Raw genomic sequence first — 26,132 nt, forward strand, 5'->3', positions numbered from 1 at the left:
TCAAAGTCATTATTCGTAATGAATAATTCAAAGGCATCATTCGTAATAGCCAAAAAGTAGAAACAACCCAAATGCCCATCAGCTGGTAAATGGAGAAACAAAATGTGGCATAGCCACACAATGGAACGCTATCCAGCCATGAAAAGGAATGAAGCAGTGACACATACTACCAGATGGATGCACCTGCAAACATTAGTCTATGTAAAGGAAGCCAGACACGAAAGCCCACGTATTGTGTAACCGCACTTGGACGAAGCATCCAAATAGGCAAATCCAGAGAGACAGAAAGTGGATTAGTGGTTGCTAGGGACTGGGGAAAGGGGTGTTTGGGAAAGGGGGAATGACTGTTGATGGGTACAAGGTTTCTTTTAGGGGTGATTAAGATATTCTATAACTAGGTAGGTGTGATGGTTGCTTTTATGGTATGTTAATTATCTCAATAAAGATGCTATACAAAATCCAAGATCTCAAGATGTGGAGAAGCTAGAACTTACATATGCTGCTGTTAGCACTATAAAATGGTGCAATCACCCTTGAAGATAGCTTAGCCACTTTGTTTCCTAACAAGTTAAATATATACTTAGCACAAGACCTAGTAATCCCAGACATTTACCCACAAGAAATGAAAATAGATGTTCACACAAAATCCCGTACACAATTGTTTACAGCAGCATGATTCATAATCACCCAAAGCTGGAAACAACGCAAGGCCCATCAACAGGTACACGCTGTGGTACATCCAGGTGACGGGACAGTACCCGGCAATAAGAAGAAACAAGCTACTGCTACACACAGCAACGTGAATGGATCTCAAGTGAGATCCAGAAACCAAGCAAAAATAGAGGGTTATGTACTGCGTCATTCCATTTATACGAGAGTCTGGGAGTTGTCAGCCAATTAGAACAGAAAGCAAATTAGCAGCTGCCTGGGGATTTGGGAGTAAGGGAGAGACGAAGGGAGGACAAAGCAGCACAAGAACATTTGGGGAGGTGTCAGATAGGTTTACTGTCTTGACTCTGAGATGGCTTCATGGGTGCAAACAGGTGAAAGCATTTCAAACCCACTTTAGTAAACACGTGCAGCACCCTGTGTTACACCTGAAGATTACCTGCAGGGCCTCCTGGTTGGGCGGGGCCTGACCTGGCCTGCGGTACGTGCTCAGCATCTCCTGCAGCACCTTCACATGGCTTCGCACTTCCTCCACCGCACTGACCCTCTTGGACACCTTCTCTGCTTTTTCTTGTTCCTTTTGGGAAAAAGAGGAGGATGGGAGTGAGGGAGCAGAAACCCTGGCTGAAGCCTGAACAAGGGATGGGAAAGAGTCACTATTGAGAGAGCTTGCTCAGGGGCATCACCAGGATGTTAAGTGCATGGGAGAACTCACATAGTGGATGAAAAAATACTCAGAAGCCCAGAATTCCTGGGGAGGAAAATGCAGTTTGGGGACTGGTGACCGTGACCTCTGCCTTTGTGCCACCAGCTTCAAGCCCTCTGAAAAGCAGATTCCTAAACCTGGACTTTGTCCATACCAATACCTGTTGCTGGGACCCAAGCTGGTGTCTAGGAAATGCTTTGAGCAGCATGGATGAAAGCAGCTGAGAAGTATGGCAGCGGGATTTCTGGTTCCAATCACCACCTTGCTGCCCTTGAGGGAGCCTATAGCTCTTCCCCAGAGTTCAGGGCTAGGAGCCACTCTTTCTCCTAGGCAACCGTTCCTCTACCCCTCAATCATAGGCTCATATGCACTGTCCTTCAGCCTCTGTCAAATGCTGCTTCTACTGAACCAACTGGAAGAATGCCCACCTCCTTGACCAAATTCTTGATTAACCGGTTTGCGGCCTGAAGGTCCTCAGGGTGGTTGCTCTTTAGAAGCCTTGTCAGAAGCTGCAGAGAGTGAACAAGAAGAGTAGGTGAGACCACAACTACCTCAGGCCCAGAGTAGAAGCAGCAGCAACAGAAGAGTTAACACTAACAACAGCGCATACATTTTACATGCACCATCTCACCAAATGGTCCCAAGGACACTACGATGCAGGCACTCTGACTATCCCAATACACCACTGCTTTTCATTTTTTTTTTTTTTTTTTTTTTTGCTCTGTTGCCAGGCTGGAGTGCAGTGACGCAATCTCGGCTCACTGCAACCTCTGCCTCCCAGGTTCAAGCAATTCTCCTGCCCCAGCCTCCCGAGTAGCTGGGACTACAGGCGCGTGCCACCATGCCCAGCTAATTTTTGTGTTTTTAGTAGAGACGGGGTTTCACCATGTTGGCCAGGATGGTCTCAATCTCTTGACTTCGCGATCCGCCCACCTCGGCCTCCCAAAGTGCTGGGACTACAGGCGTGAGCCGCCGCGCCCGGCCCACCACTGGTTTTCAGTGGGGTAAGGGGATGTGGGGGATTACTTCTCCCAGGGGATGTCTGGCTAAGTCTGGAGAAATTTGGTTGTCACAACTAGAGAAGGGGTGCTACTGGCAGCTCGTGGGTAGAGTCAGGAATGCTGTGAACATCCTACAGTGCACAGGACAGTCCCCAACAACAGAGAATTCTCTGGCCCAAGAGGGCACTAGGTCTGCAGTTGCCCCGGACCATGTGCTTTATGACACAACAGACCCTGGTGATCTTGTTCATCCCTTCATTTCCAGCGCCTAGCAGGATGCCTGGCACAGAGAAGTCGCTCAATCTTTGTGGGACGGATGGCAGGAAAAGTAGGCATAATGAGGGCTGGTGACACAGGATTCTTTCTCAGAAGTCACACCATACCTCCTTCCTAGCTCCTCCCACCCTCTGCAAACCTAAGGCACCAAGCAGGAGGAAAGCCAGGGAGAAAGGTGGCCTGGAACCTAGACTAGCCTTGCTCATTCTAACAACAGGGACCTGACGGCCACAGAGAATCTAGGCCCAAGGAGTGAGTATAGGGAGAGGGTGCAGTTGACAGGCAGAGCATACCACGCAGAGATGAGTACGCAGCGTGTAGCCTTCCGACGCTCCATGAACTAGACCTTGTGACTGACCAAGAACAGTCACGACCAAAAGCACTGCCAGCACTAGGCCAAAGGGCTCCCCACTCACAGGCACCATAGTTATCCCTGGGTCTTGGCCACCTTCTTCTTCTTGTCCCTCTAGATACTGATGTCCAAGGAATAACAATTTGGGGAGTTCATAGTGGATGGAAAATGGATAGGGCCGGGCTCACTGGCACTGAGAAAGAGCTGAATCAACACATAGCAGCAAGTTCTTCCACTGTCCCCACCCCAACACCACACCCACACAGGACATGACCCATCCATCACCCACACTCCCCACGGGCTATCCTTCTGCACCTTCTTTCTCCAAGGAAGGCTGTGCAGAAAAGGGAGAAGGCACAAAGAGAGGGCACAAAGTACTCTTGGAGGAGGAGCAGGAATTATGTCCTGGGCCCAGATCTACACTGGGGTAAGGCAGGATCACATACAGATCCTACCAAGACCCAGGATGCAGTGTCTGCCTAAGAACCAGGCTGAATCAAAACAGAGACTGGCCCTTATTAGTTGACTTATCCGTGAAGAACGCACCCAAACCTTCTGCTACCTCACTCCTAAGGGCCTGTCTGGAGAGGAGAACCCATGTAACCTGGCCCCCTCCACACTCCGATTCAAGCATCAAAGGGCATTTACAGTGCCTAAGAGAAAAGGTCTGATCAGACACCATGTAGGTCTGTTTCCTTACCTTGGACTTTTCTTCATCAGCATCAAAGATGGAGCTCTTGGGCCAGGGAGATGGTGGGGGTAAGATTTTATCCACTGGTAGTTTAGGGTCTTGTTTTATAATTCCTAAAAATGCAATTTACAAAGTTAAGACGCCGATATGGTACCCAGAAACTTCAGTCAGAATCCAGTATAAAGTCTGAAAACCCCTGGTTCCTAATACCATGCTAGCAAAGCACTGTCAACAGCCTTCAAAGACAACACCCAGTGTATGAATGAAGTTTTGCATCATCTCTTAGGGGAATCCAAGGGACCATGGTGGCCAGGACAGCAGAGCCAACTATGTCAGAGAAGAGCCAGTCCTGAAGGCCTGCAGTCTGTGGGCCTTATGCTGTAAAAACATGGATCAGTTTATCCAGCTACATAACCTGCCAGGGATCAAAAGTTTCTGGAGGGTCCCTGATGAAGCTCCAGAAAATGCTGAGTGTATGTGACAGGGAACAACAGTCCATCCTGAACCTGAGTTCCTTAAGAGTCCAACATAAAAAGGAATTCAGATTCCCATCTTCCAAACAGGACACACAAAGGTAGGAACTATCACCCCCACCGTGACAACAACAAAACACTGGAAAGTGTGCAAATTCACAACATTTTTGTTATTTTTGAGACAGATTCTTGCTCTGTCTCCCAGGCTAGAGTGCAGTGGTGTGATCATGGCTTGCTGCAGCCTCAAACTCCTAAGGTCAAGCAGTCCTCTCACCTTGGCCTCCCAAGTAGCTGGGACTACAGGTGGGCACCACCACACCCAGGTAATTTTTTAAAAAAATTTTTTGTAGAGATGGGGTCTCGCTATGTTGCCCAGGCTGGTCTCAAACTCCTGGCCTCAAGTGATTCCTCACCTCAAACTCCCAAAGTGCTGGGATCACAGGCGTGAGCCACCATGCCCAGCCTACAGCTTCCCTGAATCCATCAGAGAGCTCAGATCACAGGGCAACAACCAAGTAACCTGAAATCTAAGGAAAAAAACAACCTCCAAGGATTGACAAAAGGCAATACCAATAGTAACAACTAAGCTAGAATTATTTAAAAATTGTCTACAGGCCAGTGTGAGCTACCAAGAGAATACAGAATTTCTGGAGGCTGCAACAAAAAGAAAATAAGCTCACGAAAACAGCGGGAAGGCCTGAAGGCGGGATTAGAGGGAGAAGAGTAACAAACCCTGCAGCCTTAGAGCACTGTGGAACCCACTGCAGCTAGAGAAAAAATAGGGGAGAAAAAACAAAAACAAACCCTAATACCCTTGGAGGAGGAGCAGGAATTATGTCCTGGGCCCAGATCTACACTGGGGTGAGGCAGGATCACAAACAGATCCTACCAAGACCCAGGATGCAGTGTCTGCCTAAGAACCAGGCTGAATCAGAACAGAGACTGGCCCTGCCCGCCACCCTATCCCTCTGACAAGGGATGGCTGTCTTCTGCTACGAGTGGCAAGAACAAGGAGAAAGGCTCTCTCTGAGGTGCAGAGGAAAGTGAAGACCTACAGCTGAGAGAACAGATACTGAAGAAAACTAACAAACTAGCCCGCAACCTAAACATCGGCTAACACTAGAGGAATCTGAAGTCTGATATAATAACTACAGCAACAACAAATCTCACACCCAGCTCAAATCCTGTCTAGCAAAAGGAAAGCTCTACCCAATTCCAGGGATTAAAAACTCCTTACCTCACTGATGGATATGCCAATTACCCTGATTTGATCACCACACATTGTATGCATGTACCAGAATATCACATTGTACTCCAATAAATGTGTATAAGTATGTGTCAATTAAAAATAAATCCATGGCCAGGAGCGGTGGCTCACGCCTGTAATTCCAGCATTTTGGGAGGCTGAGGCAGGCGGATCATTTGAGGTTGGAAGTTTGAGACCAGCCTGAGCAATATGGTGAAACCCCATCTCTACCAAAAATACAAAAATTAGCCAGGCATGGTGGCGGGTAATCCCAGCTACTCGAGAAGCTGAGGCACAAGAATTACTTGAACCCAGGAGGCAGAGGTTGCAAAGAACAGAGATCGCCCCACTGCACTCCAGCCTGGGCAAGAGTGAGACTCTGTCTCAAAAGAAAAAAAAAAAAAAAGAAGTAAATAAAAATCCACTAAATGAACTGAAAGATCTTTTGTAACTATAAAATATTATATGTCTGCACGTTGTTACTTTTATCACAATAGTATTTTTCAAACTCTAGCTCATGGGTAGCATTTATCTGTACTTCATAGTAAGGTTCCACTATTTCAGGAAAGGAGGTTAAAGATGGACATGGTGGCTCATGCCTGGGAGGCTGTGGGAGGATCATTTGAGCCCAGTAGTTTGAGACCAGCATGGGTAACATTGCAAGACCTTGTCTCTACAAAAAATAAAAATATTTGGTGTAAGTGAGACAGCAAGTGAGACAGAGACAGAGACAGAGACAGAGAGAGAGGGAGAGAGTGTGTGTGTTTATGTGTGTGTGTTGGGGTGTGGGTGGGAGAATAATAATAAATGAATAAATTAGTTGGGTATGGTGGCACATGCCTGTAGTCCCAGCTACTTGGGAGACTGAGGCAGGAGAATGGCTGGAGTCCAGAAGGTCAAGGCTACAGTGAGCCATGACTGCACCACTGTGCTCCAGCCTAGGTAACAGGGCAACACCTTGTCTCCAAAAAAAAAAAAACCAAAAGGTTAGTTTTTAAGCAAACAAGACTTTTAAAAGATAAATAAGTGCTTTAGTGACATAGGTAGCTTGTATTTTGACCTTTTTCATGCTGTGGTTTCCTATGATTTCCAGGCAACAGGGAAAAAAGCAAACCCTACATCATCTTTCCAGGTTTGCACTATGGCTTTTAAAGGTAAGCAGATAAAAGATTTATTGCGTAAAAAAAAAATCAAAACTCTACCTCAGTGTCTATGGCTTATATAAGAAGTCCAGCTTTCAACAAAAAACTATAAGGCAGATGAAACAGCAAGAAGATACAGGCCTAGACAAGAGGAAATAAGACACAGTAACGCAAGTCAGACCTTGTTTCTTCAGCATCTGATAGGCGTCTCGGATCTTGATGTCTTCCGGAAACCAGACTGTCCAACTAAAGAGTATTTCAATGACTCTTCCTTTCACTTTTTCTGTGGCCCAGGACCCCAGGTACTGAAAGTAAAAAGGAAAGAGAATTCTAGAGCTGGAAGGGACTTGGGAGACCAACACTTTAACTAAAGAGGTAGCTGCTGAGGCCCAGAGACAGAAGCTCCCAGGCGCGGTATGAGTGTGAGGAGAGACTAGAGGCCACACCATCTGGCACCCAGCCCCGGAGCCCTTCCTGGGATTCAAGGAATTCACCTCCCCAATACTCACACTAAACCCCACCATGCAGGAGCCCAGGTCAGAGCCTGTTCTACACCACTGGGGACAGTCATTTTTTGCCTCAGACAAGAATATAATAATAAAATTTGGTCTTTGTTTCCGTTCCTGGCACAGAACTTCAAAAATCCTTGGAATTTCCTGAGTCACAAAAGTGTCTTGTTATTCAAGAGACACACTCGCAGGGTGCACCTGAGTTTTCACTAATGACTTACAGTGAGTGCCTAGAGAGTTTCAAGGGCTGGCCACTCCAAAGAGATCAACCTTGTGATCAGAGGGCTGAAACTTTCAGCCCCATCCCCTGACCCGTGCCCTCACATCCCCCCACCCACGAAGGTGGTGGGGCAGGCAGGGGGGTGTGAACTAGAGATTGAGTTCAACTATGTGCCCAATGATTTGACTGATCATGCCTAGGTAATAAAACCTAGTGCTAGTTCAAGTCAGCAATGATATGTAAAAAAACAAAACAAAACAAAATAACCTCAGATGAAAACACTGAAACAAGGAAGCTCAGAGAGCCTCTCAGTTGAACCTACGTTGGGAGGATGGCAAGCTCAGAGTCCAGGAGAGGGCACAGCAGCTCTGTCCCCTCTTGCCCCACCAAGACCTTGCCTACGTATTGCTTCCATTTGTATCCTTTACAATAAAACAGGGATAGAAAGTATAGTGCTTTCCTGTGTACGTGAATCATTCTAGGGAATTATGGAATCTGGGGCAGTGGGGGTCATGGGAACCCCTGAATCTGCAGCTGGGGATGCAGAAGTGCAGCAGCTTGAGGACACATGAGACTCACGGCTGGCAGCTGAAACACAGGAAGCCTAAGCAGCACTGAGCCCTCACTGCGTGGGGTCCGGGTAGCATGCAACTCTGGGGAGTGTCAGAACTGAAATGAACTGTAGGACCCATGGCCAGCATCAGCACTATTGTGGGAACACAGCAAGGTAGGGCTCAATGTTGGTTACCTGAGACTGGCTGAGCTAAGACAGGTGCCAGGAGGATAGGTGCAGACGACAAGGCAGGAGGTGATAGGAAACGTCAGGCCACCCCTGGGATCTCTCACTGTCTCTACCAGGAACCTGTGCCTCCAAGCTGGAGTTCCTCATCTCCTCTCGGCCACGTATCCCCCAAGGCCTTCTTAAAAGGGAAATGTGAAGGGGCAGGGGTCAGCTAATGAGCAGAGCCTCCTCCTAGAGCTTGGAGAGGAGAGAGCTTCTTTCACAGGCAGGAGCGGGTTTTGTCCATGCGTGGGCCTGCCTCTGGCCTGAGGAGGGAGCCAGGCATTTGACAGTGGGCATAGGTGTGGCACAATCAGCAGAGCCAAGCCCAGGTACTCACCTTTGGGGACAACACTTTGATCAGTTCGTTCAGGAAACGAAATTTGGCCACCTCGCTGTGGAACTTCTCCCCACAGTGGTTCATGCACATCTCCAGCACCTGCACAGACACAGGACCCCCATGAGAAGGTGGAAAGCCAGTGGTCCCAGGCTCCCTTCCAGGCTGGTAATCACTTGCTGGAGACTGCACTGGAACCAAGGCTAACCCTGCCTCAAGCCTATGAGGACACTGAAGTTTTGATGAAGAGGATGTTTTCAGATCAAGAAAAAAACATCCCCTGTTCAATCTTGCTATAACTGCCTGAGGTTTATGCCCAGGAGACAGCTTAGTGGGGTATGTCAAACCCTGAGGTCACCCCACCTTTTAAGGAGACCCTTTGAGAGGGGAAAGTGGCTAAAGAACCAACTCCTCCCCAGAGGCAGAAATCTGGTATCCAGTGCCCAAGACCAGCCAGATGTTACCCACTGGCACTCAAGAGGCAAGCTGAGCCTGCAGACCCCTCCTCTGGTCCATACTGTGGCTTTCAACACTGCAAATTAGTCACCAACATCTAAACACTCAAACATATACAAAGACCTAAACTAGCAATCCTGAGCCCATACTCATACCTGCCAACAGCTAGTGGGCCCTGTGCTAGAACTGCCCTCTCTAGACAGGGCACATGAACTTGCCAGCCCTGGTCTAAGAAGGCAAATGAAATAAAACCTTCCTTTCCTTCTCCCACAGTAGACTCAATGCTGCCCTGAAGAAACAGATGAGAAACAGGAGGAAGAAGGGTGGGGACCCTGGCCCAGATCTCCCTCCTCCAACCTGCTGTGAGGGTAAACCTCTCGGGGGACCTCCCTTCCCCAGTGAAAAGGATCTGCATGGAAGCAAAGTACCTCTCAGCTCTCTATAGCACAAGGACAGGAAAGCTTAGGCTACAAGGCAAGCCAAACTCACCGTTAAGGCATAAAGAGCTTCCTTCTCTTGCGGAGACTGGATCTTGTGGGCCAGCAGCCAGGGCGCATGTGTGGGGCTACAGGGAAACAAAAAGACCTAGACTCTGGGCAGGCAAAAAGAAACTAACCCGAGTGGCTGAGCATGCTCAGTACAATCACTTTTCTTCCAGGGGCTGGTGTCCAAAAGCAGAGGTGGAGCGTGCCTGACAAACAGCCCACGCGGGGGCCCTGGAGAGGGCCACCTCGCACCCATCCTGGTTGCACCTATAGCACCCAAGGTCCTCCTTCTGCCCAGGGCACACTGCCCTCCCCTCAGCCAACCCCCAGCCCCCAAACTCCAAGCTGCCAGTCCCAGCCCAGTCCCATGCATAGCCACAGCAGCACAGGCCCTGTATGGCTGTGATAAATGCCTAGGAAATGCTAGAGCAGAAAGTGCGATCAAACTCTGGGTTCAAACTGGCCAAATATGCGACACCACACAGATTAAACATTAAACTCCTGGGCTCAAGCAATCCTCCCGCCTTGGTCTCCCAAAGTGGTGGGATTACAGGCGTGAGCCACCGATCCTTGCCTAGAGAGCTTAACCCTAAAACAGTCTCGAGAGACAAAGGCCTACACTCAGTGTGGGGTGCCCCCAGAGTCAACTATGTGTGTGAGAAGTCACCTTACCCATTGGGGTCAGTGTTCACTTGCTCACAGAAATTCTGGATAGCTGACCAATCCTGTTCCGACATGCTTGGGTCTGTGGCTTTGTCTGTCAAATAAATAATAAAGTTAGAGAGTACATAAGAAGAAGAAATCTACACCCCTCCCCATATACATGGTGGCCAAGAGCTGTCTTATCACAGATCTGCAGGATCAGACCAGTGGGCAGACAGCTGGAAGGAGAGGAATTGTGCCTGCGCTGCCTGCCACCACGCCGCACAGCACTGGGCACATGGTATGCCCTTACTGAATATTTGCTGATTGAATGAACCAGCAAATTAACAAGCTGGCTGGGTACAGTGGCTCATGCCTGTAATCCCAGCATTTTGGGAGGCCGAGGTGGACGGATCCTTTGAGGTCAGAAGTTTGAGACTAGCCTGACCAACATGATGAAACCCTGTCTCTACTAAAAATACAAAAAAATTAGCCAGGCGTGGTGATCCATGCCTGTAATCCCAGCTACTTGGGAGGCTGAGGCAGGAGAATCGCTTGAACTTGGGAGGTGGAGGTTGCAGTGAGCCGAGATTGCGCCACTGCACTCCAGCCTAGGAGACAGAGGGAGACTCTGTCTCAAAAAAAAATAAAATAAAAAAATAATTAACTGACAAGTTATTCTCCTGAAAGCGGCTCCACTTTTAGTGCAGAGGTTGGCCCGGGTGTTGTCTTCACACTCGAGTTGGGATGCCCCCACCTGGCCTGTGACAAGCGGAGACAGAAGAGAGGCCACCTGGAAGTGTCTCAGCTGTGTGACAGGAAGACAAGAACACACCACCAGAAGGAATACCATCCTGCCCGTTCATAAAACTTCCAGTGGCAGTATGGTGGCTCACACCTGTAATCCCAGCACTTCATGGGGCTGAGGTGCATCACTTGAGCCCAGGAGTTTGAGACCAGCATGGGCAACATGGGGAAATCACATACCTACTAAAATTTTAAAAAATTAAGACCACGCACGATGGCTCATGCCTGTAATCCCAGCACTTTGGGAAGCCAAGGCAGGTAGATCACTTGAGTTCAGGAGTTTGAGACCAGCCTTGCCAACATGCTGAAACCCTGTGTCTACTAAAAATACAAAAAATTAGCTGGGCGTGGTGGGAGTGTTCCTGTAATCCCAGCTACTCAGGCGGCTAAGGCAGGAAAATTGCCTGAACCCAGGAGGTGGAGGTTGCAGTGAGCTGAGATGGCACCACTGCACTCAGCCTGGGCAACAGAGTGAGACTCCATCTTAAAAAAAAAAAAAATTAGCTGGGCGTGGTGGTATGTGACTGTAGTCACAGCTACTCAGGAAGCTGAAGTGGAAAGACTGCTTGAGCCTGGGAGGCTGAGGCTGCAGTGAGCCAAGATCATGCCACTGCACTCCAACCTGGGCGGCAGAGCAAGACTCTGTCTCAAAAACAAAAAAAAACAACCCTTCCAACTCCCCTCTGGCCATCTGGTCCTGGCCTGCCCAGCCTCTCCGATGAAGAAACCGTACTGGTTCTGACAGAGCAGCTCTTTTAGGCTCTGGAAATGAGGCGTTGCTTCTCGGGGCAGTACTTCTGACATTCTTCTTCTCCTGGCCCGAGTGTCCGCTCTGTGCCTCTCAGTGCCCTATCCATATTCTTCCAGACCCATCTGAATTTCCAGCTCCTGCAGAAAACTTCCTCCCGCTGCGCCAGCCCCACTGCTTCTTCCTCTGATTACTTAACACAGCACAGTCAGAGTTGAATTTTTCCTGACTGCAGTCACATTTATGTCACGTGGAAGTCATGTGTCTAGATAGGGAGAGTCAACGGACAGGTAATCACCATCTTCCTGCCCACTGATTCCATTCTAAGTGAAGAGAGAACACAAGGGCTAGGGAAGGATCAGTGATTGATTCCTACATTCTCCTCCCCACCCCCGCAAAGCTCTCTCCCCATGTTCTGTATCTTAAAATCCTATCTACCCTTGGAGTCCCAAGTCACATTCCACCCTAAAGACTTCTCTGACCTTTTTATCTCCCACCCCCATAAAACAAAAGCTGTCTCCTCCTCCTCTGACCAGATATTTTATCTGCCCCTTCTCTGACAGGGATCTCCAGCTACACCCATTAGTCACATGTACTTGGACTCTCTGAGCCTCAGTTTCCTCAACTATAAAATAAAGAAAATAGGGCCAGGTGCTGCAGCTCATGCCTATGATCCCAGCACTCTGGGAAGCCAAGGGAGGAGGACTGCTTGAGCCTAGGAGGTCGAGACCAGCCTGAGCAACATAATGAGATCCAATCACCACAGAAATTTTTTTAAAAAATTAGTCAGAAGGCTGGGCGCAGTGGCTCATGCCTTAATCCTAGCACTTTGGGAGGCTGAGGAGGGCGGATTGCCTGAACTCAGGAGTTGGAGACCAGACTGGGCAACAGGTGAAACCCCGTCTCTACCAAAATACAAATAATTAGCTCGGCGTGGTGGCGTGCATCTATAATCCCAGCTACTCAGTAGGGTGAGGCAGGAGAATCGCTTGAATCCGGGAGGCAGAGGTTGCAGTGAGCTGAGATCGCGACACTGCACTCCAGCCTGAGTGACAGGGTGAGACTCTGTCTCCAAAAAAAAAAAAAAAAAAAAAAAAGCCAGGCATGGTGGCACACACCTGCAGTCCTAGCTACTCAGGAGCATCACTTGAGCCCAGGAGGTTGAGGCTACAGTGAGCTATGATTGTGCAACTGCACTCCAGCCTGGGGGGACAAAATGAGAGCCCGTCTCAAAAATAATAATAAAAACAGTCTGGGCACAGTGTCTCATGCCTGTAATCCCAGCACTTTGGAGGCCAAGGTAGGAGGATCTCCTGAGCCCAGGACTTTGTGACAAGCCTGGGCAACATAGTGAGGCCCCATCTCTACAAATATATTTACAAAAAATAAAAAAAGGAAAATAGTACCTTCCTCATGGGACTGTCATGATTTAAAGGGGAAGGTGTCTAAAATGCTTAGTACAGCAGCATGCAGTAAGAGGTCTACGAAGGATAATTGTTTATTATTACGTACAGTCTCTGGCTTTTACTGTAATATGTAGACATGTCTTGTCCTACCTAAAGAGAATGAAATCTTAAGGGCAGAAGCCGTATCTTCCCTACAGTGCCTTACCCATAGGTACAACATAGAAACTCATCAAATAAATTATTTAAAGCAGTGATTCTCAGTGATTATGTGTCTGAATCACCTAAAGTCTATACCATTTAAGCTTCTGTTTCAGTTCACTACAAGGTCAAGGTTGACACCTCAAAAGAATTGTGACCTCAGCATGTGACTGGACCTGGAGGGAGAGAAGAGGAGAGGCAGGGAGAGAACAGGGGGAGGGGAGGCAGGGACAGGACAGGAGAGGCAGAGAACAGGAGGCATGGCCCAAGCTCCCCTCACAGAATCCAAAGCCTTCTCACTCCTCCCTGGCTGCCAAGTGAAAGCACTGACGGGCACCACCTTTTTTTCTTTTTTTGATATGGAGTCTCACTCTGTCACCCGGGCTGGTGTGCAGTGGCACAATATCAGCTCGCTGCAACCTCCGCCTCCCGGGTTCAAGCGATTCTCCGGCCTCAGCCTCTCAGGTAGCTAGAATCACAGGTGCCCACCACCATGATTGGCTAATTTTTCATATTTTTAGTAGAGATGGGGTTTCACTGTATTGGCCAGGCTAGTCTCAAACTACTGACCTCGTGATCTGTCCGCCTCGGCCTCCCAAAGTGCTGGGATTACAGGCATGAGCCACCGCGCCTGGCCGGCACCAGCTTTCTTAAAGAAAGAAAAAACCTCTCTGAGGTTAAATTACATTCCAAACCCTTAACCAAGGCCAAGCAGCAATACAACCCACAAAATGTAAGGAGGTTTCTTTCTTATTTGCTAGAGCTTGTAACATGAGGACTCAATCAAGATTTATCGGTAATCCCAGCACTTTGATAGGCCGAGGCAGGAAGATCACCTGAGTAGGGACGGGGTTTCACCATGTTAGCCAGGATGGTCTTGATCTCCTGACCTCGTGATCCGCCCGCCTTGGCCCCCCAAAGTGTTAGGATTACAGACGTGAGTCACTGCGCTTGGCTCGGTTTTCTTTTACATAAGCCTCTTCGTTTGCTGAAACCATAAGATCTTCCTCACAGTGTAGAAACCTGAAAACTCCCAGCAGCCAGCAATGAATGAAAGGTAGGGGCGGGGCCGCTGGCAGGGCAGGGCCTGGCGAGCCACATGCCTAGGCTCCCGCGTCACGAAGGGAACGGGGCATGTGGAGGGGACTCTGGGCCTGATTGGTTCCTGGGAACCAGGACGGAGTTCTGGTGGTTGGCAGGGCAACCTCCTTCAGTTGGTGGGAAGCAGTGGAAGGAAGAGGAGCTCCCTCTGTGCCCTCTTCTCCGCAATCACAGCTCTCAGGCTTGTTGTATCTAGACCCATTTTAAGGAAACCAAACAGGTTTCCAAGGGACCCCTGTAGACAAGGCAGCTCAGGGGAAGCAGCTGAGGCAGGGTGCAGGCTGCTAGTGGGGAGTAGCCCCACAGCCAAGGGCTGGCCCTGCCAGCGTGCCTTTGCTGGGAAGAGGTGTAAGTGCTGAGCTCTGCAGACTTGGAAGCAAGGGAAGGCCCAAGCTGCCGGAGAGGAGCCAGGAGCCGAGCTGCCTCATGGGGAACACGCTGAGCTGTTGCTTGAGTGCCAATGCCAGCCCCAGGCAGGGTCGGCCCAGGGGGTCTGCGGAGCTGTACTGTGGCTCTGACATCTATGAGGCGGTGGCAAGCAGAGATGCAGGCCAAGGCAGAGAGGAGCGGAGGCACAGCAGATGGAACATGCTGTTCCCCAATGCCAGCCCCAAGCGGGGCCAGCATGGGGGGCTTGGGGAGCTGTCCTGCAGTGCTGACATCTCTATGAGGCAGCGTCAAGCAATGGTGCAGGCCAAGGCAGAGAGAAGCAGAGGTGCCGCAGATGGAACATGCTGCTCCCCAATGCCAGCCCCAAGCAAAGCCAGTGCAGGGTGTGGTGGGTGGAACCGCCCTGCAGCTATAACATCATGCAGGCGGAGGTGGCAGTAGCGCCACACCCCACTGCTGTGGAGCCTGCCCAGTCGGATTTAGGAGCCCTCGAGGGCCATGACCTGCAGCACATCAGCGACCAGGAGATGCCCAAATATTTTGCTTCTGACCATCCAAGGGAAAGTACATTTTTGAGAAAATATCAAATGAGTGTGCAAGAAAAGAGGAGCTCTCACCTATATTATATACCTCCACGGCATCTTGATAGAAAATACACCTCGTGTTACACCATATTGCTAGATAACAGCACAGTCAGCCAGCCTGATCTTAGACACACATTAGAAAGTGTGACGGGCAATATATTACAACATAAAGCACGGATATGCAAATAGATCTCTGGCTATTTTTGACAAGCCAATACATCCACTTTCACAAGAGAAGGTTCCAGGGAAATCCTTCCAGCATGATCCCAAACACAACTGTACTTTCAGATATTTCTGTACTCTTTTTCAAGTCATAAAACTAACAGCTCCATGTGCAATTGTAGCTTTGGTGTACATTGAACGACTTTTAACTAATGGTAGCATCGCTCTTTGTCCTACTAATTGGAAAAAGATTGTCCTTGGAGCCATGCTTCTTGCCTCCAAGGTTTGGAGAAATCATGGTCTGTGGTGTGGATGACAGCCAGAATCCCAAGGACATTGCAGTTGAGAACATGAGCAAGATGGAGAAGTGTTTTTTGGAGCTACTTGAGTTTAATATTCATGTGTCTGCCAGTGTTTATGCAAGATATTACTTCGACCTGCGTGCCTTGGCAAATGACCGTGACCTGTATTTTCTATTTCGTTTTCTTCACAAAGATAAAGCACAGAAACTGGAGGCTGTGTCATGGCCATGTGAATACAAAGACTTGCATCAACATGCTGCTGCTATGACAACGGCTATCAGCATGAATTTCACTGGTAGTCGGTGCACTAATGCCATCTTAAAGAGAGAAATTAACAATATAAGATCCTAAACTTCTCAACTGTAAAGACTAGAAAATATCACTCCTGCTGAAAGAAACAACAAAATTAGGATTTTCTTTTTTTGTTGTTGTTTAGGATTTTCATCGAGAGGAAAACATCTTCAAGTTAGCCACATTGTGGAACTGGGTGATGGTGGTATGAACAGTGGGTGCCAGGTGCTTTCAGCCCTTCTTGTTCCACTGGGTCCAGATGGCATTCCTAGGGCACCAACTTCTTGAACAACTCTTGGGGAAAAGGAGTGTCACATGGACACAGCACATTCCTGCTCAGAGTCCACAGTCACCCACAGTCTCAAGCAGGTGCCAGTGGTGTCCATAGTCACCCACAGTCCCTAGCATGTGACAGTGGTCTGAGCTGAGCTGCAGTCCAAAAAACTTCACAATTGGCTCCAGATTTGTGAGAGCACCTGGGTATGGTTCTCTGTCCACTGAGGCACTGAATGCATGATGGCCCAAAACTCAACAATGGTGGGAAGAGAGAGTGGCATCGGGGCAAGGCTGTCATTACTCCAAGCACCAGGGTGGCTCAGGCCTGCTCATCTACTCTTTGGAGGGAATCTGTGCATGTGAAATGAGGCCCCTACATCATGATTATAAAGGAAGAGATGAAATCAGTTCATCTTCCCCCAGGCTGATAATGGTCACGCCACCTAGGGAAGCAGTAAAAGACCTGGCCTTGGGATTGTTAGGGGAGCTACTGAAGTGAAAACTGAATTTACCCAGTTCCAGGAAAACAACAAAAGAGGAACATCTGGGTTCAAACCTTTATCAGAAGATCATTTTCCCAGCTAATTTTGCTGTGGTGCATTGTATGGTCTCAGCAATTGTCAACAAAAGCCTCTTAGTAATTCTAACACAGGGACACACTGAAACTCACATTTTCCAGTGCACCTCAGTGGTTCAAGAGATTGCTGGTGCTGCCTGCATCTGTCAGTCTGTTCACATATGGAGAGGAGCAGCGGTTCTCACGGGAGCAGCTTCTGCATCCTGAGGAAGTTTGCCCAGACATTTCTGGTTGTAATAGCTGGTGGCACCCACTGACATGCAGTCAACAATGGGAATCCTATGGTGCACAGGACTGCCCCCCTTCTCAGTCAAGAATTTTCTGGCTTCCAAAATAGAAAGTGCTGAGGATCAACTGCCCCAGAGTCTACAAGGGAAACACTTTCTGAGACTTTCTTTTTTTCTTACAAGAACACCAGATCCCCACCAATGTGAGATGTCAGATTAAGTTTTTGTGCAAGGGTGGATGTGGGGGGCAGAATCCTAAGACGCCCCATGATCTCTGCCGTCTTTTGTTACACCCTGAATCCTCACCTTTCCTTGGGTATGGCCAGACCTGTGCCTTGTTCAGAACATTTGAATATGGCAAAGTGAGGGAGTGGCTCTTTGGGAGTTACCTTTCCTTTCCTTTTATCGGGAACAATAGGAATCCCTATTTTCTTTCTTGTGTTTGCTTTCACAATACAGTGGTTTGGAATATCCCACTGTTGATTTGCGATTTCCTCCTCCAACCATAGTCTATAGCCCTTTATATATAACTGAATATTTTCATGTATTGATTTTATGTGTCTGAAGATGAAATATTAGATGAAACATGTTAAAACATTTCATGCAAAGCCTCCAGTGGTTGTAGAGTCTCCTCTTTGGTGAAACACAAATTGATCTATTTTATATATTAAAAATTGTATTAGTTGTAATAATGATATTTTCTTTTTTATCTTTACTTGTCAGATATAGTTACTTAAATTTTTCCAAAATTAATGATATTATATCTTATATTTGATTTAAAATACTACTAGGATATTTGGATTGATAGTTGAAAATAAATGGCAAAACAAGAATTGCCGAAACCTAGTGATAATGTACTTACGATGAGTTTATTATGTATTATCCCATCATTGTTAAATTTTTAAATTTCCATGAAAACCTATACATAAGAACTTAAAATTTTGTGTAAAATACTTCGTGCCCTGCACTTTAGCTCCACTGCATACTGAATAAAAGGAAAACGGATTCTCCTGTGGGGGGGAAAAAAAGATTTATCACGGCTCAAAAGTAACAGTAACTGTCATTTTTAAAAGTACCTACTATGGGGCCGGGCGTAGTGGCTCATGCCTGTAATCCCAGCATTTTGGGATGCCTGATGTGGGCGGATCACCTGAGGTTGGGAGTTCGAGACCAGCCTGACCAACATGGAGAAACCCCGTCTCTACTAAAAATACAAAATTAGCCAGGTGTGGTGCTGCATGCCTGCAGTCCCAGCTACTTGGGAGGCTAAAGCAGGAGAATCGCTTGAACCCGGGAGACGGAGGTTGCGGTGAGCCGAGATCGTGCCATTGCACTCCAGCCTGGGTAATAAGAGCGAAACTCCGTCTCAAAAAAAAAAAAAAAAAAAAAAAAAAAAAAAAAAAAAAGTACCTACTATGGGCCAGGTACCATGCCAGATGTCCTCAGAACAATCCAGGTTGGCACGATCATCTACACCATTTTACAGATGAAGAAACCTACCCAGCCACAAAGCAAGGGCGTGGCAGAAACAAAAATTAAGTCACAGGCTGGCCCAGCTCCACAGCCTGGATGTGTTTCTAACTACTCTTGCAGTGAGGTCTTTCAGTTCCTTGACAAAGTTAGGGCCTCTCTTCGAAGCCAGCTTGATCTTCGTGCTCATAAACTCCTTGAAGGCAAAAAGCAGGCCTGTCTCATTCACTCTCACAGGCTCCAGCACCTAGAAGAGTTGCTGGCAGGTATCTACTGAATGAATGATTCCTCTTTTGCTAGACAGTGTTTGGCCAGCTGGCTGGACATACTGATAATGCGGGGAAATGGCTATCTCAGTTCTGAAATAACTGGGCCCCTAAACACATAATCCCAGCCTGCACAAACTATTTCAGAAGACTTGAGCAGCTCCAAAAAATGACCCCCCAGGGAGCCAGCAGCTGGGTCTGACTAGGCCACAGCAACTGCCACAGGTCTGTTTGACAACAATCTGTTCCAAGGACTAGCTAGGGGCCAGACAGGGCACGGCCAGGGAGAAATTCAAAGGATGCCTTCTCTGTTTTGGGCTATCCCAGACTCCAAGGTGGTTTATAACTGGCACTTGAGCAGGACAGAGGGGTATTGAGAAATAACACTGCTGCCATGTATTTCCTCACTAAAAGCAGTGTTTGTATGATTCATTTCAAGCGTGCTACAGGGCCAGAGGTGTTAAGAAAACAGCTGAGACCTCCGGCTGTGAGTGAAATGGCTCATCCAGGAGTGACTAATTCAGAAGCCAAACCATCCCACGTCAGCTGCCAACCAACCACCAGGGTCATGACCCTGGCACCAGCAGCCGCCTGTGCTAGCAAGGGGAGCCCCCAAACTGTGAGGAAGTGGTCACCCCGAAGAGCAGAATGCAATCCTTCAGCAGTCCACGCTGCAGGGGGACTCCTTCCCCGGGAGGGACACGTGGACCCCAAGAGTCCGGCAATCATCCAATTCAGCACATGTGAAAACCTCCAAGACTCAGCATGGGAATGTCCTACACATCACCTGGGAGCAGGACAAGTGGAAGGAAGAAACAGATTTACTGAGCACCCAACTTTTACTAAGCCATGGCCTCCCTGGCAGCACTACCAGAGCTAGAATCCTACAGCCCAAGAGGACTGAGTGCTGTTTTTAATAGCGCAAGGCTAGCAACACCTAAGATGTCCACCAACAGGGACCCAGTTAAATGGATCCTAGGACACCCATACAACGGGGCATCTAAGGGTTTTCATTTAAAAGAACAGAGCAGCTACCTCTGCAGTCATGTGGAACAATGACCAAAATACATGAAGTGGAAAAAAACACCACAGAACTGAATGACAGAATGCACAGGCGCTGCCGTTTGTATTTTTAAGGCATGAGATTCTGGTAACGGCTTCCTGATACTCCTCTGGGAACAACCCCTCTCCTCAATTCCAGGTCCCCCATTCACCCTCCCCACCCTTGGCTCTGGGTTGGGTACTGTCTCCCATCCCACCCCACCCCACCCCATGTCTGGCCATCTTCATATTTCACGACCCCAGGTCATGCTGACTCCAAGGTGGACACAAAACCCAAGCCAACAGGCAGAAGAACAATAACTCTTGCGAATCAATGGGGAAAAGAAATTCTGCTGGGATTGCAGTAGGGAGAAGAGCAAAGCACAGAAAATTCAATCAAAGAAGTGAACCGTGGAGCTCCTGGACTGAGCCTACCCCTACTCTGGGACTTTCTTTACTTTCCTTTTTTTGGTAAGCGGGTATGGGTATGAGTTAGTTTCGATTACTTGCAGCTATAAAAGCCTAATGATAATAATAGCTAGCGCTTCTTGGGCACTTACTACAAGCATAGTAAGGCACTATTTTAAGTGCTTTCTGTGTATTAAAGCCTTTGATTCTCTCGACAACCCCAAGAAGAAGTTTTATTACTCTCTTCCCATCTTAAAGATACAGCTGCCTTGTTTGCAGGGACCTGAGCTTGGCCAGTCCTCAGACACCACCCCTGGTGACTTCATGTAGCTCAGACCCATGCGCTTTTGCCTTCAACCACAACCATGTCTTGGCCATACCATCAATCCCACAACCCCCTTATCCCTCCATTGCAGCACCAATGGCCCGCCATCCCCAACAAATCTGGCTTAACCTATCGTTCACTTCATCTTCTCTGCTCCTACTCCCAGAAGAAAACAACAACAAATACAGCCATGAAGACTGCAACCCACATTCCTGATGTCCAGTCAGCATTCTGCAGTCCTCACTCAGGAACTCAGCGGGGAGATGGGTAGGAGTGATCCCATCCCACTCAACCCTGGGGAAACGTGGCAGTATCTGGTGACATTTTTGGCTGTCATGACTGGGAGGAAGGGTGTGAGCTTTGGTATCCAGTGGGTTTAGGCCAGGGATGCCACTAAACATCCTACAGTGCACAGGTCAGCCCCCACAACACAGAATTATTGGGCCCAAGATGTCACTTGTGCAAAGGCTGAGAAACTCAGCTCTCCGTCTGGGTGGGCCCCCTTCGGTTTGCCTCACCAGCCACTCCCCCACGCTTCCCCACCTTCCTCAAGTCCCCTGTTCCACTTGAGCACCTAATACTCAGGTGGCAATGGTGGCACTGACAAACTTGTTTGCATGTGCAATCATCTTGATCTCCTTCCCCAGACAGTCAGAAAAACAAAAGGTGTCCTTCCTCTCTGTGAGGCCAAGTCCCCCCTTTTTGCTCTGGCTCTGAGCTCCTTCAGCACCTTCAGGCCCCTCTGCAATGGATGGGACACTCTACCCAGAATGGGGGAAGGGCAGTTCCCCAAAGGAACATCAACATGCAGAGGGGCTCACATGTCCCCCTCTCCTTCTAATAATCTCCTTTACTCCTAAATTCCCTCTCGCTATTCTCTCCCCCTCCTTCTACATTCAAGCCTCATGAAAAACGGCTGAGGAGGCCACTGGCTGCACCCTCCCCACACATTTATTCTGCTTAGCCTTCCCCAAATTACAGTCCAAAGTAGGCACCAACTTCTGAAAACCCAAGATATTTCACTTAAGAATATAGGTTCTAGCTGTTCCTGAAAAACAGGAAGATCTAGCAACTTTGGGACACTGCCCCCAAAAGCTGGAGCTTAATACAATGTATATGCCATGAAAAAAACCATAATAATAAAACACAAATTAGGCCAGGCACGGTGACTCATGCCTATAATCCCAGCACTTTGGGAGGCCAAGACTGGCAGATAACTTGAGGTCAGGAGTTTGAGACCAGCTGGCTGACATGGTGAAACCCTGTCTCTACCAAAAAATATTAAAAATTAGCCCGGGCCAGGTGTAGTGGCTCATGCCTGTAATCCCAGCACTTTGGGAGGCTGAGGCAGGCGGATCACCTGAGGTCAGGAGTTTGAGACCAGCCTGACAAACATGGTGAAACCCCGTCGCTACTAAAAATACAAAAATTAGCCAGACATGGTGGCTAACGCCTGTAATCCCAGCTACTTGGGAAGCTGAGGCAGGAGAATTGCTTGAACCTGGGAGGCGGACGTTGCAGTGAGCTGAGATCGTGCCACTGTACTCCAGCCTGGACAAGAGTGAAACTCCATCTCTCTCTCTCTCTCACACACACACACACACACAAATTAGCCAGTTGTGGTGGCGTGTACCTGTAATCCCAGCTACTTGGGAGGCTGAGGCAGGAGAATTGCTTGAACCAAGGAGGCAGAGGTTGCAGAGAGCCGAGATGGCAGCACTGCACTCCAGCCTGGGCAACAGAGCAAGACTCCATCTCAAAAATAAATAAATAAATAAAAATACATTTAAAAAAAGCTAGAACTGGGGAGGCTGATGTGGGAAAAATGCTTGAGCCCAGGAGGGGTAAACTGCAGTGAGCTGAGATCATGCCACTGCACTCCAGCCTGGGTGACACAGTGAGACTCTGTTTCAAAAAAAGCTGGAGTTGAAGAACTGTGTCATTGGGCAGCCTCAGTTCCAGGCACTCCTTTTATCTCCTCCACCTGAGGCAGCTACTTTCTCTTACTCCGGCTACTTTTTTTTTTTTTTTTTTTTGAGACAGAATCTCGCCTTGTCACCCAGGCTGGAGTGCAGCCGTGCAATCTTGGCTCCACCTCCACAACCTCTGCCCCAAGGGTTCAAGTGATCTTCCCACCTCAGCCTCCCAAGTAGCTGGAATTACAGGTGTGCGCCACCACGCATGGCTATTTTTTGTATTTTAGTAGAGACGGGGTTTCACCATGTTGGCCAGGCTGGTCTTAAACTCCTGGCCTCAAAGGATCAGCCCACCTCAGCCTCCCAAAGTGCTGGGATTACAGGCATGAACAGCCTTTTTTTTTTTTGCAACTCCAGTCTAAGCCTTCTGTTCTCCATTGCCTCCAAAAACTACTACCTTCTGTCTCAACTGTTTAACTCAAGGATGTCTCATTAAATAACTGGTTGGTTACCAAATTCAAAGTTCCCTCTTCTCCTTCCTCATTCTCCTCCATCTTTAAGCGCAAAACTACGTTACAACCACATCCCTCCTTTGCTATCAGTGGGTGCCCCTGCAGGTCTCCCCCTGTCTGTTTCTGCTCAGCCTTCAGTCTTCTCTTTCCATCTGCCTCTTCAATGCTGGGGCTCCCCACGCTCTCTCTCCAAACCTCTGCTCTTAATATACACAAGCTTCTCCCGCAAGCTCACTGCCAATGAACCAGACTCCCAAACCATACGTCCCACACTCGCCCTCTCTAGTGCCAACCAGCTGCCTAGAGGGCATCTCTTTTTTGACTATGCCACAAGCACCTCAAACTCCACATCTCAACCTTCTCTCCCTAAACCACCTCCTCCTCACAGGGGAGGCATCTGTAACCCACCAGTTCCTCGAGCCTGAAACCCGCGATCTAGCCTAGATTTCTCCCTGTCCCCTGTCTGCATTCCAAGGCACCGAGGCTGCTGACTACGCCTGCTCATTGCTTCTCCCTCTCCCCACTGCCTTAGTCCTCCTGCGGCCCTCAACCACCACCAAAAGAGCTTTTTAGCCGCTCTCCCTGCCTGAAGTCTCACCCTCTCCGCCCAATTTAGCACCATATGGCTCCAAGTGACGCCTTTAACAGGCTTCCTTGATCAGATTCTCTGGCTGAAAACTCCCAAACAGCTCCCCCGCCCTCGGATAAAACATAAACTCCTTTCTGCAGCACACAAGGCTCTTGAAGATCTCGCCCCAATTAGCCGTGCAGCCCCTTTCCCGGATTCCTGCGCTTTAGGCTTGCACTCCAGCGGACTGACCTACTTGTTCCCGGAGTGCTCCACATTCTCTTGTCCCCAGCTTTTGCACACGCAGTTTCTTCTGCCTGGAATGCGGTCGGCTGTGACGACCCCCAGGTAAACCAGCTCCTACCACCACAGGTGAAACGAACGCCCTCCTCGCCAAACCCGTTAGTAAGGTGATGTGACTGCCGGCTTGTACCCACTAAAAAATGTTTTTGTGAGCAAGGACCCTGTGTTATTATCTCAGTGTTCCTGGCACCTAGCAGAGCTGGCTACAAGGGGAATATTCTTTATCCCCTTTGAACCTCAATCCCTCATTGGTAAAACGGAGATAATAATAGCCCCTAAGATTACTGTGAAGCTTACAGGAGACATACAAAAGAATTCTGGCCAAGGGGTTTGAGCCCAACCAGGGTAACATAATGAGACCCCGTCTCTTAGAGGAAAAAAAAAATACATATACACACACACACACGTGTGTGTGTGTGTGTTTAAAAAAAAAAAAAAGTCTGGCCAAAGTAAACACAAAACGTAAAAAAGCTCTTTTTGACGCGGTAGCCAGATAGAGATCTTTCTCAGCCCCAAACAGACTGCACGTTTTGCACGACTGCGTCTCCTTAAGCCTCAAGGTCCCCGCTTCCCTAGTGGGGTTAATAATAGAAGCCAGCTCGGGGTGGGAACGAGGATTAAGCAGGACTGAGCCGCTGTGAGCACAGTGCCTGGCGCAGGGGAAAGCGCAGGTCACGCAGCCATTGGGGTCGGGGTCGGGGTCCTGTGCTGCCGCAAGGTTGGGGGTGGCCGGAGGAGGAGCGGCAGAGCTCAGAAGGGGGCCGCAGCCCCGGCGGATGCTTGGGGCTCCTCTCAGGGGACCCCTGGGCGATCCTTCCTACTGCGCCGGGCCCGGACCCCCTACCGGGCCGCCGGCCTCCCCTGCGGCCGCCCGCCCCGAAGCAAGGCCCCGGGAGGCGGGAAGCGAGGCCTCAAGTGCGGCTCAGCGGCCGCGCCGAGGGCCTGCCAGGCTACTCACTGAGCCACAGCTCCAGCGCCGCTGCCGGGCCCGGGGGACCCTGGGCCGACTCGGTTCCCGCCACAGCCCCCGCCCCTGCCGCCACCGCGGTCGCAGCCATCGCTCCAGCCCCGACGCTGCGGCCGCGGGCGCCACTGCCTCCTCAGCTGCTGTAGCCGCCTGGCGCTCTCTGCCGACTGCGCGGCAGGAGCGGTGGACACGTGACGGGGCGGTGACCGCTGGTGCCTCGCCCACCCCAGGCCCCGCCTCCACGCGGGCCGGGCCGGGCCGGGACATTTCTCAGCCCAGATCCCTCCACCCAGCGCGGGTCTTCTAAGACCACTCACCGTACGGTTGCCAGATAAAATACAAGATGCCCAGTTAAATTTGATTTTCAGAAGAGCACGAATAATCCTTTTAGCATTTTTATTTTTTAAGAGACGGCGTCTTGCTGTCACTCAGGCTGGAGTCCACTGGCGCGATCACGGCTCACTGCAGCCTCCACCTACTAGGCTCAAGCGATCCTCCTGCCTCAGTCTCCGGAGGAGCTGGGACTAGGGGCGGGCACCACCACGCCTGGCTAATTTGTGTGTGTGTGTGTGTCCGTGTTTTTGGTAGAGACTGGGTTTCACCATGTTGCCCGGGTGGTCTCGAACTCCTGGGCTACAAGATCCTCTTACCTCGACTTCCCAAAGTGCTTGCATTTATTTTTTATTTTTATTTTTTTCTTTTTTTGAGACGGAGTCTCACTCTGTCGCCTAGGCTGGAGTGCGGTGGTGCCATCTCGGCTCACTGCAACCTCCACTTCCTGGATTCAAGCGATTCTCCTGCCTCAGCCTCCCGAGTAGCTGGGACTACAGGTGCGTGCCACCACACCCACCTAATTTTTTTGTATTTTTAGTAGACGAGGGTTCACTATGTTGGCCAGGCTGGTCTCGAACTCCTGACCTTGTGAGCTGCCCGCTTCACCCTCCCAAAGTGCTGGGATTACAGGCGTGAGCCATGGCGCCCGGCCTATGTGCTTGCATTTTTATTCACAGAAGGGTTTTCCTGGAACACTTTTTTTTTTTTTTTTTTTTTTTGATGGAGTCTCGTTCTGTCGCCCAGGCTGGAGCGCAGTGGCGCCATCTCGGCTCATTGCAACCTCTGCCTCCCCGGTTTCCTGGAACACTTCTAAAATAACATGTCCTGCATTCCTCAATACTCTGCTTTATTTTCTGCATCACACAGTACACCATCGATGTATTATTTATTTGCTTATTCTGTTAAAAGATAATTTTCCCAAAAAAGTATGTCATGATTCTCATAATTATGAAATGAACACGTGTTAA

The 26,132-nt window shown here is 49.1% G+C and overlaps 1 protein-coding gene across 4 annotated transcripts in view; it reads right to left on the reverse strand.

Moving 5' to 3' along the window:
• Nucleotides 1-25,113, reverse strand: part of GGA2 (golgi associated, gamma adaptin ear containing, ARF binding protein 2) — a 45,681-nt gene extending 20,568 nt beyond the window's left edge. Inside the window, exons 1-9 of one of the 4 annotated variants that reach the window (XM_063654637.1) lie at nucleotides 24,823-25,113; nucleotides 23,814-23,997; nucleotides 10,017-10,101; nucleotides 9,349-9,424; nucleotides 8,407-8,505; nucleotides 6,738-6,861; nucleotides 3,705-3,808; nucleotides 1,804-1,884; nucleotides 1,109-1,246 (exon numbers count right to left, since the gene is read on the reverse strand). In XM_063654637.1, coding sequence (XP_063510707.1) covers nucleotides 1,109-1,246; nucleotides 1,804-1,884; nucleotides 3,705-3,808; nucleotides 6,738-6,861; nucleotides 8,407-8,505; nucleotides 9,349-9,424; nucleotides 10,017-10,101; nucleotides 23,814-23,997; nucleotides 24,823-25,098 — 1,167 coding nt within the window. In that variant the 5' untranslated portion in view covers nucleotides 25,099-25,113. Of the gene's footprint in view, nucleotides 1-1,108; nucleotides 1,247-1,803; nucleotides 1,885-3,704; nucleotides 3,809-6,737; nucleotides 6,862-8,406; nucleotides 8,506-9,348; nucleotides 9,425-10,016; nucleotides 10,102-11,526; nucleotides 11,944-16,921; nucleotides 17,032-23,813; nucleotides 23,998-24,822 lie in introns of those variants that run through there. The other 3 variants (XM_063654638.1, XM_054452572.2, XM_063654639.1) reach the window with 3 other exon arrangements.
• Between the last annotated feature and the right edge of the window lie 1,019 nt (nucleotides 25,114-26,132).

This window comes from Pongo pygmaeus, chromosome 18, assembly GCF_028885625.2.
Source record: "Pongo pygmaeus isolate AG05252 chromosome 18, NHGRI_mPonPyg2-v2.0_pri, whole genome shotgun sequence".
Lineage (NCBI taxonomy): Eukaryota > Metazoa > Chordata > Mammalia > Primates > Hominidae > Pongo > Pongo pygmaeus.